The following is a 14,306-nucleotide window of genomic DNA, read 5'->3' as shown; positions in this document are numbered from 1 at the left end:
GAATGGCACTGCTGGAATAGCTTTAATGTGAAACAACTGTGTAGGAAATTTTAGTTTCACCATTAAGTTCCACTGAAAACAGGCACAGTGAAGCTAAGTGTAAATACTGCTGTCAGCAGACTGATGTGACATGACTCTGTTAGTGCTAGAGACTCTGTTGTTGTTGAGCTGTGGATTATGATCAATGTTGTTTATATTCGCAGCAGCAGGAGGCTGCTTCTACAATATGATGAAATACACTCTGATTCTCCTACATGATCTATTACACTGATGAAGTTTGAGTCCAAAAATAAACATGCTTAATTTTTGTTGTTTTTGCATTAACATGATTAAACTCTAACAGATCTCTGTCTCCTTCTCTTTCTTCTCTTCCTCCTCTCAGGCTCTGTTAGTTCTTCACCAGCCAGAGACCATAGAGCTGTGGAACCCAGACGCCCCCATAGAGACATTCTGGGACATCAGGTACTCAACAGATCTGATAGTCATCAGTCAGCAGTCAGCTGGGACACTTTTTAATATTTAGTTTTGATGACATCATCAACTTTCACATTTTGTGTCGAACGAGATTTTTGGATTGAAACCAGTGGTTCAGACCTGATCCCAGATCTCTGATGTTCTGAACTCAACGTTGACCTTCTCCTTCATGTCCTCAGTTCACAGGTGCTCTTCCTCATCTGCCGGAAGCTGATTGGCCAGCAGATGGTGAATGGGACAGAGGTTCTTAAATGGCTGAGGGAGATCCTCATCTGCAGGAACAAGTTTCTGCTCAAGAACAAGGTGCGGACCTCTTCCTCAGCTATGTTAGTCACCTGTTAGTCACCTGTTAATCACCTGTGAATCACCTGTTGCTAGTTACCTGTGTGAATGCTCAGAGGGGGATAGATCAGCTGTAGCTCCCTGTCAGCGAGAGCAGCTGTATAAACTGTGTTTGGTCCTCGCTGCTGCAGGAGTGTGCCACGATGGGTGGAGGGATCCCGATGTGCCGGCAGGCGCAGACCAAGCTGGAGGTGTGTCTCTACATGTTCCTGTGGAGTCCAGACACTGAGGCCGTGCTCGTGGCCATGTCGTGTTTCCGCCACCTCTGTGAGGAGGCCGACATCCGCAGCGCCGCCGATGAGGTGCCCGTCCAGAACATGCTACCCAACTATGCCACCTTCAGTGAACTGGCCTCTGTCAGCAACATGATGGGAACAGGTGAGAGCTGCTGGCCCCGCCCTCTGAAACCTGAGCTCATAAAGTATAGCGGCTTCAGTATGACGTTGTGTCCACGCCTGGAATTTCTTAATCTTAGGGGAAGGTCATTTGTCTTTTAGTGGTACAGAGGCCACTGAGTGATGTGACGCCTACAAATAAATAACTTGACTTTCCGATTAAAAAAAAAAACAAGAAAATAACACAAAATGCCATGAAAATCATGAATTATTCACTTTTTAATATAAACAAAACAAATAAAAACATCATGTTATCATGTATTAATTTACTAGACTCTATAAACATGTAAATATATTTCATTTCAGAGAAACTTATCACTTTCAGTAGATGAATGTAAGAACCGTCCTCAAGTGTCAAACTCACATATGATTTTCCTTAAATGATTGTTATGGAAATAAAAAGTATGGTGCAGTCCTCATGTCTGCCAGAGCAGAGCTCATGTCTCCTGTGGAGATTACACAGGTGTTAGTGTTTCTCTTCACACTGTGGATCTTGTGTCCTCAGGCCGGTCCACCTTACAGAAGAGGGTGATGGCCTTGTTGAGGAGGATCGAGCACCCCACACCAGGAAATATTGAGGTAATATTCAGTTCAGATTCCTGTGGTTTTACTGTTAGTCACTGAGGATTTTCTCTCATGGTATCAATATTAAGCCTTTAATGATTCAAACCCACATGTGTTCATCACATCAGGTGAGCAGAGTTCAGTTTTAGCTGTTGTTCATGTCCAGTTTCTCTCTCCACCTCCAGGCCTGGGAGGACACGTATACTAAATGGGACCAGGCCACAAAACAGATCCTCAACTTTCCCAAGAACAAGGCTGATGATGGACAGGTAAGGAAGTGACCTCTGAGTGAATTGATCACATGATCAAGTGATCAAACACACTTAAGAGGTTACACTGACTGACCAGGTGGGGGCACCATCACCACTAGTTTACTCACTTCAGGCTTTTTCGATCATCCACAGAGAATGAATTCAGATCCATTAAATGTGTTCTAACCACTTCACACTGACCTGACCTGGACTCACTGGACCAGGTCAGTGGTCTCAGAGTATTACAGGTGAGGCTGTGTGTGTCTGAACAGTCTCACCTGAACTCTTGACACCTTTTCTCTAGTGTAGTCATAGCTGAGTGAAACTGGTTCCAATTTTTCTTCCCACTCACATTTCTTTAGACGTACATCTGTTAAATTTTTCTACTCATCATCAAAATAATGTCTGTGATGTAAAACACCTTTAAAGTGTCCTGTCACTGTGAGCAGCAGCTTGTCACACCAGGTGGATGAAGGATCACTCATTCACTTTTGTGTAGATGTTACTTATAACATGTAGATGAAATTTTATTTATAACATGGACACTTTGTTTTTCACTGTGATGATAAATCTGTGTTTTCAGTCTTTAAACAGAATTAACTAAAATCTGAACGGACTGTGGCCTGAAACTCACTCGTTGCTGCTTGCTGCTCTAATTTTGGCGAGTCAGCTTGAAGCAGCTTGAATATTATTATTCAAGCTGCTACAATCTCATGGACATGAGCCTGAATCTACCCATCATGTGATGAAACACACTGTTGTATCTCAAGTGTCTTGAATAAGAAACATTCAAACACAGGATAAATCAGACGTGTAAACAGAGGAGGAGGAGTTTCCAGGCTAACAGAGGAGATCAGTGAGTGGTTGTTTGATGTGCAAATTGACAGCTTGGTCATGTATCTGTCTTCAGTGAGCAGGAATGTTGTTGTCACATGTAACAAGAGTAACAGTTGAACACATTTTGTGTCTCTGCTGCTGCCGCTCAGTGTCTCTGTTCCCTCCACAGCAGGAGTGGATCAACATGACCGGCTTCCTGTGTGCTCTGGGCGGGGTGTGTCTCCAGCAGCGCAGCACCCCCGGCCCAGCCACTTACAGCCCACCTATGGGCCCCATGAGCGAGCGCAAACACTCCATGATCTCTATGGGCCCCTGCGAGGCGTCTAACCCCGTGGCCTCGGCCTCAGCCTGCTCCTCATCGGCCTCCAGCGAGACGCCAGTCAGCCGCTTCCTGGACCGGTTGCTGAACCTGCTTGTTTGTGGCCATGACAGGGTCGGCCTCCACGTTCGCACCAACGTCAAAGACCTGCTGGGGCTGGAGCTCAGTCCCGCCCTCTACCCCATGCTCTTCAACAAGCTGAGGAACAGCATCGGCAAGTTCTTTGACACCCAGGGGCCGGTAAGTCCAGCTGTTCAAATCATGAAGAAGTCACTTTAAGACTAACACTCTGGTTTGTGACGGCACATGTGTGACAAATGTATGGTCTTGGTTCTGTTGTATTTATTTTAATATTTATTGTTTCTGGGCACTGTCATAAGATGTGTGTGTATATATACTGTGTGTGTGTGTAACCCCAGTTATGTTTCTATGTGAGATGTACTCAGTGGTTCTCCTGTTTCCAGGTCCCTATCAACGACACCAACACCCAGTTTGTGGAGCAGACCATAGCCATCATGAAGAACCTGTTGGATAACCACACAGAGGGCAGCTCTGAACACCTGGGACAGGCCAGCATCGAGACCATGATGCTCAACCTGGTCAGGTCAGGACCTTCTCTCTGGCCCAGGAGCTGTCTGAGTGTTCAACACTGGGGACACATCCAGTCCTCGTGCAGTCTCTGCTCAGCACGCTGATGATCAGCAGTCTGAATGACCAGAACAGAAACGGTTTAGGTTTCTGTTCTAGTGGTTTTGGCGACACCCTGTGGTGACTGCGAGAATGTTTCACTAAACTGAACAGTAACATCCCTGCAGCTCCTGAGCTTGTTTAGAAAATGGATCAGAGGTAGATGATGATTGTTTACTGAGGACATAACACGACAGTCTGACACTGTAGGAGCTCTGGTTGTGAACAGAAAAGGTTTAATTGATTTGATGTGAAAGACTCTGCAGCGAAAGCTTGTGGAGAATGAGCTGACATGGAAAGTTTGTTTTCACCGACTTAAGGACTGAACAGCCTCTGATGCTTCCTCACATCATTACTCACCTGTCCTCCATCCTTCTGCTCAGGTATGTGCGCATCCTGGGCAATGTGGTCCATGCGATCCAGATCAAAACCAAGCTGTGCCAACTGGTGGAGGTGATGATGGAGAGAAGAGACGATCTGTCCTTCTGCCAGGAGATGAAGTTCAGGTGAGTGACAGCAGCAGATGGGTGGGGACACACAGACAGACACTCAGGTGCTGATTATTTCTCTCCTACTGCAGGAACAAGATGGTGGAGTACCTGACAGACTGGGTGATGGGGACCTCCAACCAAGCTGCCGATGATGACATCAAGTGCCTGACGAGGTGCAGCTCTGTCACATGTACTATGCATTGTAAGGAACTGAGAGCCCTGCCCTTACTATGTTCTTCTGTGTGTGTGTGTGTGTGTGTGCGCACGCAGGGACCTGGACCAGGCCAGTATGGAGGCTGTAGTGTCTCTGTTAGCTGGTCTTCCTCTGCAGCCAGAGGAGGGGGACGGAGTAGAACTAATGGAGGCCAAGTCTCAACTCTTCCTCAAGTAAGAATACACCTGAGTTCACCTTAACCAGAGTCCACAGTGAGAGACCAGCAGCTGAGACTCAGAAATCAGCAGAGCTGGTCACTAAATGAATGTGATGTTAATTTGGACGAGAGCTCAGGGTGAATGAGTCTGAATAAAAGTCACTCTTTCATTCAGACACAGAACATTGTCACTGCACATGCTCAGTAGACACCCTGTTACCTGTATACAAGGAGGAGACATCAGGTTTCTTTAATCCCCTTCCTGGACCACTGTCACCAGGTTTCTCCTTTACCAGGTTGCATCCATGCATTTTAAATACACTGACTGTGGCTTCTGGTCAGAAGAAGGAGTCTGTCTAATCAGTGATGGTTTGTTGTTGTACAAACATTGATCAGAAGAAGTCTGTCTAAAGCTTGTTGTTGTGCAGGTACTTCACCCTCTTCATGAACCTGCTGAACGACTGCAGTGAGGTAGAGGACGAGGGCCAGGCGGTGGGGGGACGAAAGAGAGGAATGTCTCGCCGCCTGGCTTCCCTCCGCCACTGCACCGTCCTGGCTATGTCCAACCTGCTCAACGCTAACGTAGACAGCGGCCTCATGCACTCCATCGGTAAGTCAGCCACAGTGTTGCTGCCTCCCACCAGGGAACTCTCAGCTCATTGCGAGGAGCTCTGCATAGTTTTCCCATGAGTGCTGGTTTCTTCCTCTCCAGGTCTGGGTTACCACAAGGACTTGCAGACCCGAGCCACCTTCATGGAGGTGCTGACCAAGATCCTGCAGCAGGGAACAGAGTTCGACACGCTGGCGGAGACTGTGCTGGCGGACCGCTTTGAGAGGCTGGTGGAGCTGGTCACTATGATGGGAGACCAGGGAGAGCTGCCCATCGCCATGGCACTGGCTAATGTGGTTCCTGGGTCTCAGTGGGTGTGTACCATGTTAGATATGTTCCCTCAGCTACAGTCAGTTTTATTTATATAGAACCAAATCCAACAGAAAGTCCCTCAGGGCAGTTTTCATACAGAGCAGGTCTAGACCGTCTCTAGAACCCCATGAGCAGGACCTAGTTTCAGTGGCACAGGTATAAATCTGAGAGAGAGATAAAAACTAATGATAATAATCATGATAATTAAAGAGTGGGTGTTGAGCAGGATCTTGGGCAGGAGGTGGTCTATAGGGACAGATCCAGACTCTACAGGTCCAGGAGAGAGAGAGAGAGAGAGAGAGAGAGAGAGAGAGATGAGGAAGACCAGAACTATAGGGAGAGAAGAAGAAGAGTTAAAACATATTAATGTGATGAATGAAGGCTCAGACCTGAACACAGTGTCTGAGTTCAGCACAGGTCTCACACATGTCTCTTGAACTCCCAGGACGAGTTGGCCCGGGTCCTGGTGACGCTGTTTGACTCCCGCCACCTCCTCTACCAGCTGCTGTGGAACATGTTCTCTAAAGAGGTGGAGCTGGCTGACTCCATGCAGACTCTGTTCAGAGGAAACAGCCTGGCCAGTAAAATAATGACCTTCTGTTTCAAGGTAGAACACACAGCAGAACCACTGTCATGAACCTGCCACAGATTCAGAACATGAAGTAACTGCCTCACCTGTCTATATCATTCCAGGTGTATGGAGCAGCATACCTGCAGAAGCTCCTGGAGCCTTTATTAAGAGGGGTCATCACCACTCCTGAACACATCAGCTTTGAGGTGGACCCCACCAGGTGAGTACCTGCGTCTCTGCTCTGACAGCATGTAGTGTTCATACTCTACAGAACCTCATTATGGTACTATGAGTAACACTGCAGAGTGACTCTCAACCTGATATAAGTGGTTTATTAATTTATGTAACATATATTCAGAGCTGATGTTCATTCACACACACCCCCATCCAATCATAATAAAGTTATTTTATTCCAACAGTTTAGTCATGAACAGCTTTGATCAGATGAAGACCTTTGTAAAACAGCAGGAAGTGAAATTGCAGTCAGAACAATGATCCTCTGAATAATCTGACTCTGTCTGATGCTCCAATGACCAGCAGAGGGCAGGATTACAGCACAGAGGACACACCCTAACCCTAACCCCCCCCCCCACACACACACACACACACACACACACACACTTGTTCCACCATTCCGTGAGCACACTCAACGACATGATGCATTTCTTAGCCGCTAACCATAACCTTCCTTAACCTTCCTTAACCTTTCTTAACCTTTCTGAACCATTCTTAACCATTCATAAACATTCATAACCATTCTTAACTATGCTTAACTATTCTTAACCACTCTTAACTATTCTTAACCATTCATAACCTTTCATAACTATTCTTAACTATTCCTAACTTTTCATAACTATCTCCTCAGGCTGGAACAAGGAGAGAACCTGGAGGAGAACCAGAGGAACCTGCTGCAGATCACTGAGAGGTTCTTCCAGGCCATCATCGGTTCATCCAGCGAGTTCCCTCCACAGCTCCGCAGCGTCTGCCACTGTCTCTACCAGGTAGGGAGCCCCAACCGCCCCCCAGCCTCTCTGCCTCACCTGTGTGTTTGCAGTGTCACTTGCTCACCTGTCTCCTGCTGCACTCACTCCTCTCTACATCACACAGACCTTCAGCTGCTGCTCTGATGCACCAGGACCTTTGTGTTTGATCATTTCATGACACAAAAGCTTCACATGCTCAGTCTTTACATAAACTAAAGCAGGACCTTGTTTTTTTAGCTTTTGCCATCATCACAGTTCATGGTTTCCTCACTTCACTGTAGTTCACCTCAAGTGATAGAGTTTGATCAGCAGGACTAAACCAGGATGCAGCGAACATCATGGTCCAAGCTGTTGAGCAGTAACCAGACTTAAAGTCAGGTCAGAGGTCACAGAATATTGATTTCTTAAATCCCACTCTGATAAACTGAAACTTTCAGTTTGGTCTGAACAACAGTTCACAACCTGACAGATCCTCAGTTACTATGGAAACCAACGTCACATTAAAGAAACTGGATCCAGAGAACATTTGATCTTTGATTGATTTTCTGTGGATCAGTTCATTCACTGTTTCAGGCCAATGTAGAGATATTACTGCGTGGTCAGCACTGAGGAAGATAAGGATGAAAATGATGTAGTACAGTGTTGTTCAGTCGTCAGGCTCTATTTGAACAGTGTGTTTGACCATGTGACCTGGATTTGATTGGTCCATATTCTGAGTGACGGATGAGTTAAATGGCACATCAGATGAACACACTCAGGTGTGATGTAATGATCACATGGTGATATAAACTGACAGGTGTGATGTAATGATCTCATACTTTAACACTGTGTTATCCACACTACAGCTGAGCTCCACTGTTGACTGCTGTTTTAATAAAAACATATTGACAGATTTGAAGTTGTCTCCTCTGTGTTGGTGCAGCTCTGTGGTCCGAGAGTAACTGACCTCAGGTGGAAAAGCAGAGGCCGGTGATCAGACACTGTTATTTACTGAACATATACAGGTCACATGTCAACACCAGGTAAAGATGAGTCACTGATGATGGCAAAAACTAGTAAAATGAGGCTCCTGAAGAAAAACCCCTGTCAGACAGGTGATAGTGAAAAAGTGTGATCACACCTAATCCTTTGGATTAATGCTGAGTTACTGTTGAGAGAGAGGGAGAGTGAGGGAGAGAGACAGAGAGAGAGAGAGAGAGAGATGGAGAGAGAGAAAGAGAGAACAAGAGAGAGAGGGGGTAGAAAGAGAAAGAAAGAGAGAGAGAGAGCGCAAGTGAGCTTCACCCAGGTCTCTGACCTCATGTGACCTGCTGGTCTTCAGAGTCACTGTATCTCCAGACCAGCAGGAGACAGAGTCTAAACTTAGAACAGATCCTCATCTGCTGGACCAGAGACCAGGTCAGAAATCCAGATCATATATACTCACACAATACACACAGTACACAGAGTACACACCTGAGGACGTCTCTCTACACACATGGTAGTGTCAGTTGTTGTTCTTTGAGACAAACTTCTTTAGCAGAAAGATGTGATGTCCTCCATCTGTTGCTTTCACCATCATTAAAGCTCCGTCCAGTCTAAAGGTAGATGTCCATGTGTTTGTGATTATAAAGCAGGTCTAGGTTCTATATTAATACTGTAAAAGTATCAAAGCCTCAGTCCACAGAGAAATGCACACAGCCTGTATTCAGAAACTGAGCCTTAAAACCAGCTGTCAGGACTTCTGGAGCTTTGAATCTTTTAACCCTCTTCCTCTGTTACTGTTATCTTGCTGTTTTCATTTTCTCATTTTGTCAGTCGTGTTGTTTTAGTCATAGTTAGGTAGACTTGGACTGGTAGCTGTTGCTGTGGCTGAGTGTGGGCTGCTCACGGTCAATCCCAGTCAGTCAAACTCCACATGATCTGATGGTGACAGACAGGTAGACTGCTCCTCCTCCTGGTTATCTACTCGCCATATTCCACTCTTGCTGTCCGTTCACCCACCTCCCTGATGACCCCAATGGTGCTGCCGTGCCAGCTGTCCCGGTCGTTCTCGACGCACACTGCACTATGCTGTTTTGCAGCTGAGGAGAGGGGGCTAGAGGCAGGGGCGGTGGGTTTCACCATTCCTTCATTAGACCTGGATGATGGGACACCATGGATGGCCACCCCAACGCTGCCAGGTGATCCAGGGAGTTGACCCTCTGTTCGGCTCATCAGTATTTGCGTTTACTGATGAGTTTTTCAATGTGACAGTAGAAGGCTACAATTCATCACTGTGCGTCACTCAGAAAACAGCCAATCAGAGGAGAAACGCCCTGTTCTTCCTGGAGCTCCAGAGAGAAGCCTGAGAGAGGAGATGCAAAACTACACTGAGATGGTTTTTGGTTCTTAACCACAAATATATCTTCTGGTGGAGATTAAATTCCATCTGCTTCCAGTTTACTGCTTCACATTCGTCACACAGACCAGAAACAGAGCCTGAGGGTTGTCACATCATCAGGTCTCTATCTGCAGGTCTGCCTCTTACCTGTTAACACTTACCTGTTGCTTCAGGTAGTTAAAAACATCCCCCCAGTCAGTTTACGTGGGCAGCAAGAAAGTCCACAGCAACGTGTTCCAGTTCCTACTGGGGGGATCCCCAGGGGTTTCCAGACCAGATGAGGTTTATAGTCCCTCCAGCATGTTCTGTTCTGGGTGGACCCCGGGGCCTCATACCAGGTGGAGGCCACCCAGGAGGATCCTGTTGGGATTCCTAGGCCACCTCAACTGGCTCCTTTTGACATGATGGAACAGCAACTCCACTCAGAGCAGCCTCCTCCATCTCTGAAACTCATTCGTCTGTTTGTGTCTCATTATTCAGTCACTACTGAAGCTCAGGGACCACAGGTGAGCTCACATTACTGCTGACGCTAATCCACCACGTCCCAGTTCACTCTCACCGTGAACAAGGTCTTCAGATGGTAAAACTCCTGACTCCCAGTACCCGGGACCGGGACTCTATTTTCCAGCAGAGAACCATGACTCTTATTCCAGCTGCTGCAAACCGTTCTAGTCCAAGCTGGAAGTCATGGTCTGATGAAGCCAACTGAACGTTGTCCTTTGCAAAAAGTGGAGAGGCAGTTCTGAGGTCACCAAACCAGACCGGGTGACGAGGGACAATCCTGACAAAGGCCAGCTGGGATTACTTGAGGACCGGGTGGTTGTCTGTCCCACCCTGAGGTTGGTAGGGACTAACAATTGATTAGGTGTGATCACTACAGGAGGATGACAGCTGACCACCTCCAGATAACATCCCATTCTAACCTTAGTCCACACAATCCTTCCTCGGAGCACTGACTTTCCTGAATGTCCGAGCAGCTTCACGCCACCGCTGCTGCTGCTGCTGTCACCGCTGCCACACCCTCACGCCTTCACTGCAGTGAAAAGAGGCTCCACCCACACTCCACCCACAACTCTGTGAACAGACTTTAAAGCTGCTCCAGTTATTACTAATTCACACTGCTTCACACCCAGAACAAGTGGACTGGGCTTCTGAGTTTCCATCTGTTGGCATCTTTGATTTCTCATTCTCCATTTTGGACTGTGTACACACACACACACAAACACACAACACACACACACGCACTCTTTCTTATACAGGCTGCTGAAGTCAAACCACACCAGCTCATGCATGGACACGCTTCAAGTCCCCTGAACAGCGATCAACACTTTTCTTACATCAGTTTGATTTTTCTGTGTTTGACTGGATGTGACTGTTTGAACCTCGAGTGATTAGGGGCGAGTGTGTGTGTGTGTGTGTGTGTGTGTGTGTGTGTGTGTGTGTGTGTGTGTGTGTGTGTGTGTGTGTGTGTGTGTGTGTGTGTGTGTGTGTGTGTGTGTGTGTGTGTAGCTGGTGCGTGTGTAGCTGGTGCTGTGACCATGTGCTCATCTCTGTTCTGTAGGCTACTTGCCACTCTCTACTGAATAAAGCTACAGTAAAAGAAAAAAAGGAAAACAAAAAAGCAGTAAGTTCGGAGAATCTATTTTCCCTCAGACACTTTTTCCCCTAAAGCAAAAAAAAAACTTTCTTTTTTGCATCTTATTCATTTGATTTTTTTTTATGTATTCATTTAAAAAAAATGATTTGGTGTTTCTCTGGAATTGTTTTATTCGCTTCATATCAACCCTCTCTTAAAATCATTGTACTAATATCGGCACCATTGATATATTTTCGATTAACAGTTCCCAGGAAACAGGGGCATCCTCTCTCTGCTTTTCTTTCTGGACTCTGCATTTTCTCAGAAGATTTCATCTCATCCAGCTCATGTGTGTCCATCCTCTAATGAATCAGCTGATCACACACACACCTGCATGCCTCACAGCTGACATTGCTTTATCTAAGACATGACTGGTCTTCAGATGAAATGTTCTGATAAAATGGCCTCCCTCTGTCATGGGTTGGATTCCTGCTTTTCCCTCCACATACATAAAAACAACGTCTTTGGATATGATGAGTCACATTTTGTCTCAGTCCCTCAGAAACAGTGACTGTGTTTAAAGATGGATGACGTCACAGCCCCCAAAAGTGAAGATGAAACATCTCCATCGCCCCCTGGTGGCGTTGCAGTGTAGGTCATAAACCCTGCCCCCTCCATGTTAGTGGATGGGCCAAACTAACAAATCAGTGTTATGATTGACAGCTGTGCTCGAATTGAGCAGGTGTATGGGCAGGACCTTGATACCACAGCTGCACCTCCTGATCACCACAGTGGAGATGACGTCAGCAGCAGAAGACGCAGCATCAGGATGTTTTAGCTCCATGTTTGTAGAGTGAGAGGAGGCGGAGACGTCATCCATCTTTATACACAGTCAGAACATTACCTCTCTCTCTCTCTCTCTCTCTCTCTCTCTCTCTCTCTCTCTCTCTCCCCCTCTCCATATACATATATACATACATATATGTATGTATATATACACATACATACATGTGTGTGTGTGTTGTGTGTATAATCCGTTGTCACTTTATTAGGAACGCCAGGTAAAACTCAGTCTAATCAAACAGTGACTCCTCACCCATCAAGGTTCTAATGATCAGTTTATTGAAACTGAATCAAACAGCTGTTGATTGATCATGATCATTGTGGTGCTGTTCGACTTGACTTCATTATACAGAGAGGAGGTTCTGATGTTTAGTCTCCTCTCATTGATTTCAATAATAGACACCCCTGTCAACATAATGAAAAACAGTAGAACATGAAAAGCTTCATGGACGAGGAGTTACTGCAGGACTGCAGTGGTTTTAGAGCTGGTCCTAATAAACTATATATGTGTGTTTATATATTTTTGTATGTAGATATACATGGGAGACGGGAGGTGAGGTAAGAGAAGCTGCTCATTAGTATGAGAGCAGATATATCTGAGTGTGACAGCAGGGTTTTTATTCAGGGAGATGACATGAACATGAATTTAGGTGTTAAAACTCCAGGTTCTTAATATATGAACAAACCCAAATTCACCTGAAAGCTTCTGAGACTCTAAACTGTTTATTGTTCATGACCAATGTTGGTCCTTCTAACATCTTCTAGTTCTTAGTTACTTTCTTGTTTATGATGATGGTGGGGTGGGGTGGGGGGGGGTCGAATGAGTTGTTGACTAAACTTGATGATAGTGATGATAATAAGCGTGACACACTATGCTTGGCTTTGTTTCCCTCAGCCATGTTTGGCTCAGATGTATGAAATATAAAGCAACGTGTGAGTAGAGACAGCTCTGGTTTGTTGACAGTGTCTGTTTGAGTGTGTGTGCTCATGCATGCAGATACAGTGGGGTAACGTCAACACTCCTGATACTCTACCCAAACTGAATGTTGGAGCACTCTGAGAATTCAATCAATCAATCAATCAATCAATCAATCAATCAATCAATCAATCAATCAATCAATCAATCCAAGTGGATGGAGAGCAGGTGAGGATCGTGTTTGACATTTGAATCATCTCCAGTGTAACTGAAGCTGATCACAGCTGCTTCCTCTGTGTCAAACTGATATTTTTCTATACAACAGTTTGGGTGGAGAATCACTGAGAGTCTGAGCCTTGTGTTGGAGAATAACTGCAGTCAATCCAAACATGATTCTTACAGTTTACTCATCATTTCTTTGAGGTGTGATAGCACTGTGTTTGTCACAGATCTGGGACTGAGGTAACACCCGTGCTGAGATGATCAGACAGAGTCAGGAGAAACGAAACATTGCTGCACAGACTTCTTATAAAACCTGGGCTATGTTCCTTGGCTGCTGTAGATTTGTGTGCTGCTGTTGATTTGTCCAGTGCCCGCTAGTGTCTTAGAGCAAGAGCCAGGAGAGAGACACAGGAGTTGTTGCACAGTGTGTGCAGAGGAGATGGTGAGCGGTTTGGATCGGGGACTGTCCCGATCCAAACGATCCCGATATAACTACCTCAAAACCAAAAGGGACCTCATCCACGGCTGCAACAACCCCTCAGTACAGGAGAGCTGTGCTCACATGCTCACGGTTGGGGCAGTAGGTTCTGTCTGTAAACTGTGGAGGATGTCCTGTCAATCATTTCAGAGTTGACCTTCATACCTGATCATAATCATAATCTTGACCCATCAGACTTTGTTTTGTTGAAGATGCTTGAAATGACCCTGGTGTGTGTAACTTTATTTAACTGACAGGAACAAGCCTAGAACAAGGTTGTTATAAACGGAACCTTTAATGAGCCAAGTCGACATCTTTTCCACTGACAGTGAAGGAACAAACAATACTCAATGTTAAAACTGGAACCACTTGCAGGTCTAGAATCTACATGAGTGTTTTGTTTAGACCTTTCTGCTCATCATCCATCACACTACAAAGTGATAGAGATCCATCAAAGTAGGATGATGAAGGGATGACTTCCTGTCTGCAGCCATGCTTCAGTTTTATGGACAGACTGTCCAATGATGTGAGGTCCTGACCCCCTGAATGTGTCACACGCAGCCCTGCTTTGCCTCAAAGCAACATGGGATGTGTTAGTTGTGCTATTTTTGGATGATCACCTGTACAGCTCATCCTCCACATCTGTCATTCACCCTCAGTTTTTTTGTGATGATCCAGTTTTCATTCATCACCAGCAGAGAG

The 14,306-nt window shown here is 45.8% G+C and overlaps 1 protein-coding gene across 3 annotated transcripts in view; it reads left to right on the top strand.

Moving 5' to 3' along the window:
- The window catches only part of nf1a (neurofibromin 1a), a 60,570-nt gene that overhangs the window by 11,570 nt on the left and 34,694 nt on the right, over window positions 1-14,306 (top strand). The window contains exons 15-30 of one of the 3 annotated variants that reach the window (XM_071472052.1): window positions 383-462; window positions 654-777; window positions 948-1,194; window positions 1,717-1,790; window positions 1,961-2,044; window positions 3,033-3,422; window positions 3,647-3,786; window positions 4,253-4,375; window positions 4,450-4,533; window positions 4,631-4,747; window positions 5,160-5,341; window positions 5,444-5,655; window positions 6,099-6,260; window positions 6,347-6,444; window positions 7,090-7,225; window positions 11,131-11,193. In XM_071472052.1, coding sequence (XP_071328153.1) covers window positions 383-462; window positions 654-777; window positions 948-1,194; window positions 1,717-1,790; window positions 1,961-2,044; window positions 3,033-3,422; window positions 3,647-3,786; window positions 4,253-4,375; window positions 4,450-4,533; window positions 4,631-4,747; window positions 5,160-5,341; window positions 5,444-5,655; window positions 6,099-6,260; window positions 6,347-6,444; window positions 7,090-7,225; window positions 11,131-11,193 — 2,316 coding nt within the window. The remainder of the gene's footprint in view (window positions 1-382; window positions 463-653; window positions 778-947; window positions 1,195-1,716; window positions 1,791-1,960; window positions 2,045-3,032; window positions 3,423-3,646; window positions 3,787-4,252; window positions 4,376-4,449; window positions 4,534-4,630; window positions 4,748-5,159; window positions 5,342-5,443; window positions 5,656-6,098; window positions 6,261-6,346; window positions 6,445-7,089; window positions 7,226-11,130; window positions 11,194-14,306) is intronic. The other 2 variants (XM_071472053.1, XM_071472054.1) reach the window with 2 other exon arrangements.

This window comes from Trachinotus anak, unplaced genomic scaffold (genome assembly GCF_046630095.1).
Source record: "Trachinotus anak isolate AG129_WGS33_773 ecotype Australia unplaced genomic scaffold, CSIRO_AGI_Tana_v1 ptg000034l, whole genome shotgun sequence".
NCBI lineage: Eukaryota > Metazoa > Chordata > Actinopteri > Carangiformes > Carangidae > Trachinotus > Trachinotus anak.
The sequence above is the reverse complement of the archived record's forward strand: the minus strand, read 5'-3'. Positions and strand labels throughout refer to the sequence as shown.